The sequence below is a fragment of the Bison bison genome, unplaced genomic scaffold, assembly GCF_000754665.1.
Source record: "Bison bison bison isolate TAMUID 2011002044 unplaced genomic scaffold, Bison_UMD1.0 scf7180017864238, whole genome shotgun sequence".
Classification (NCBI taxonomy): domain Eukaryota; kingdom Metazoa; phylum Chordata; class Mammalia; order Artiodactyla; family Bovidae; genus Bison; species Bison bison.
This window is the reverse complement of record NW_011494810.1, coordinates 3,301,781-3,304,510: the sequence shown is the minus strand read 5'-3', so window position 1 is coordinate 3,304,510 and position 2,730 is coordinate 3,301,781. Positions and strand designations below refer to the sequence as shown.

The window sequence follows — 2,730 nt, the reverse complement described above, 5'->3', positions numbered from 1 at the left end:
CACTCACATCCCCATACCCCCTGCTCCATTTCTTAAGACTCTTTTAAATAGGGTGCAAATCTCTCCTTTTGGCCAAAGTAGCGAGTGTCTTAGATGCAGGATGGGTCTAAGGGTGACGTGAAGATGGTGACTGACAGCTACGGCATTGGCTGGGTCTTCCCAGGAGGGTAGTAACTGGGAAAGGCAAGAGAGCCTGTCCTGAGGTGGGGGTGGAAACCTTCGGGAGAGAGGGATGTCTCCAATCCTGAGGATCTGGCAACCCAGACAGCAGCAGATAGAGCCATAAACGGGAGTGTGGGCCAGCTGAGGCTGGCGAGAGGAGGGTGCAGGCAGACGGGCTTCTCAGGGCTAAGGCCAGCCACATCCAGACACCTGTGGCTGGGGACTGGGGACGGAGGTTTGTGCAAGCACTTCCATTTATTCCTCGCATAAACACTTGTTGGCACCTTCTCTGATTCAAGTCCTAGGCTGATGGCTCACTGTCAGATGAGGGACAGAGAAGAAGAAAGTTGGTGCCTTGGGCCTCAAAGTAGTGGGGAGAGGAAGTCTGGGCCTCCGGGGGGTTGCAGGATTGGGGGGGGGTTGTTTCCCAGGTCTTGACAAATGGGGAGCAGTGGATACACAGAAAGGGGACTGAGGAGGGTGTTTTAGGGACAGGAAGCATGTAGGTGAGGCCTAGAGAAGTGTGATTTCAGGGTCTGCACGGGGCACGTTGATACGGTCTGTGTGCTCAGAGTGATGGAGACTGAGATGGAACCATGAGGCAGGTTGAATGCTAGGCTACAGGGAGCTGAGTCTTTGATGAACAGGAGCCGGGGACCATCAGGAGTTCCTGCTCAGGGAGAGGAGCAGGAGGTGCCAACCTGGGGGAAAAGGAGGTGGTTGTTGAGTCTGTTAGCAGGGAGACAGCATCAGGGATGTCAGGGGTCCACAGGAGTGAAAGGGCTGAGGAAAGAGGGAGGCCAGAGCTAGGGTCCAGAAGGTGTGAGCTCAAGCCTTCTCCCAGTCTCCATCACCTCTGCCCTAGCTCTAACCACCCTCATCTCGTGGCTATGTTACCTCCCAGCGGGCCTCCCTGTAATTTGTTCTGTCCCCAGAGTCCTAGGGGATTTCTCTATACTGAAGCCAGATCATGTCGGTCCCTGGCTCACAGTCTGCCATGGCAGTCAGACTAATGCTTTGCCTGCAAGGGCCCCTCATGAACTGGCTATTTCTGATCTCATTTCTTATCCTTGCTTTCTGCCCTCTGCTCTCAAACCCAGTATCTTTCGCCCCATCCCAGGGCCCTTGGCACCTGCCTTTTCTGCACCTCCCTCCCCAACGCTCCTTATTCTCTGGGCTCAGCTCAAATGCTACCCTCTTTGATTACCAAAGTGGCTCCCCACCCCAGCCACTGGATGTCAAAGCCCGAGACTGGAATACTTGACCTCACCATCAGCAGAGGCGGCACCTACCAGCACAGAGTAGGTGATCAAAAAGTATTTTTCAAATTACCACCATTCCAAATCTGCCACAGCCCTGGGCAGGTTAACCAATCCTCTGCAGCCTGAATAGAAGATAATTCTATCACACAAAAGTAAGCCCTGAATCAGCAGACTGAATGCAGAGTTTCTTGCCTCCCTTTATGCAAATGACCCTGAAGCATCGCTCTTTTCCGCCCCCCCCCCCCTTACGAGTGAGATATTTTAACCACTTGGCCTTTCTCCTGATGACAGCTGTTAGTTGCAAGGACGGTGGACCCCTAGGAGAGATGCCAATGGTGGAACCACTGAGAGGAGAGCTTTCAGAGGTGGAGAGCAGGGCTGGGAGGGAGCCCCAACAATACAAGAAGGAGAGTGGTAAGGGGAGGAGGGCACTTTGGAATCCATAAAGCTTCGCTAAAACTTCAGCTTCAGGTCTTATCAGCTGTGACCTTGAGCAACATAATCAAAGCGCTGGGAAGCCAGGGTTTCCCTGGTCGGTGGATGGGCAGGGAGCATTAAGTGAAGTAATAGATGTTGCAGATGTATTTCACACTGTACTTGGCAGACAGTAAGGGTTCAACACCAGATAACTATTAATAATGGGAAGAAGAAGCAGAAGAAGGCTATCTTCTTTGATCCCTGCCTTGCTTCTCTGGACTTTCAGCTGAACTCCACACTCATCAACCCTTCCTCCATTCCCCCCTACCGTCCGTGTCATCACTGACCCAGGCTGGCTATGTCCTCAGTGACCCTGCTAACCCGGCCCCATCTGCTGACTCATATTCTCCGGCCCAGACCCCCCACTTCCTCCCTCTGAGGACCTCGGCTCTGTCCTCTCGGAAGACACCCAAACCTCGCAGCCCCGGAAGCCCCGCCCCTCGCCCACCGACGTAGAGGACACCCTCCTTGGTCTTCTCCGCGGCCTCGGTGACCCCCTGCTTGGTTTTCTCCGCGGCGGCCACGACGCCCTCCTTGGCCATGGACAGGCCCTTCATGAACACGTCCATCCTGGCGGCCTGGGGAGGACGAACACACGGGCACCGGTGCGCTCGCCCACATCCTCACCCCAGCCCTTGTGAAGAGACCGAAGAGACCGCAGGTGTCCCATTCCCTCCCCCTGAGACCGAAGGCGCCCTTCTGGCCCGGAACCTCCTCCCACCTTACTCCCTTCCCCAGCGCCAGGCCACAGGGCCGCGGCGAGTCCTAGCGTCCTTGAAGCCCGTGAACGCAGGAGGGGCCCCCCTCCTCGGTTATCCGGGGCCCTGCA

General features: G+C 55.6%; 1 protein-coding gene across 1 annotated transcript in view; it reads right to left on the bottom strand.

Annotated features, from left to right (window-relative positions):
- Positions 1-2,470, bottom strand: part of SNCB (synuclein, beta) — a 7,496-nt gene extending 5,026 nt beyond the window's left edge. The window contains exon 1 of the mRNA XM_010846589.1: positions 2,350-2,470. Coding sequence (XP_010844891.1) covers positions 2,350-2,470 — 121 coding nt within the window. The remainder of the gene's footprint in view (positions 1-2,349) is intronic.
- Positions 2,471-2,730: the final 260 nt, after the last annotated feature.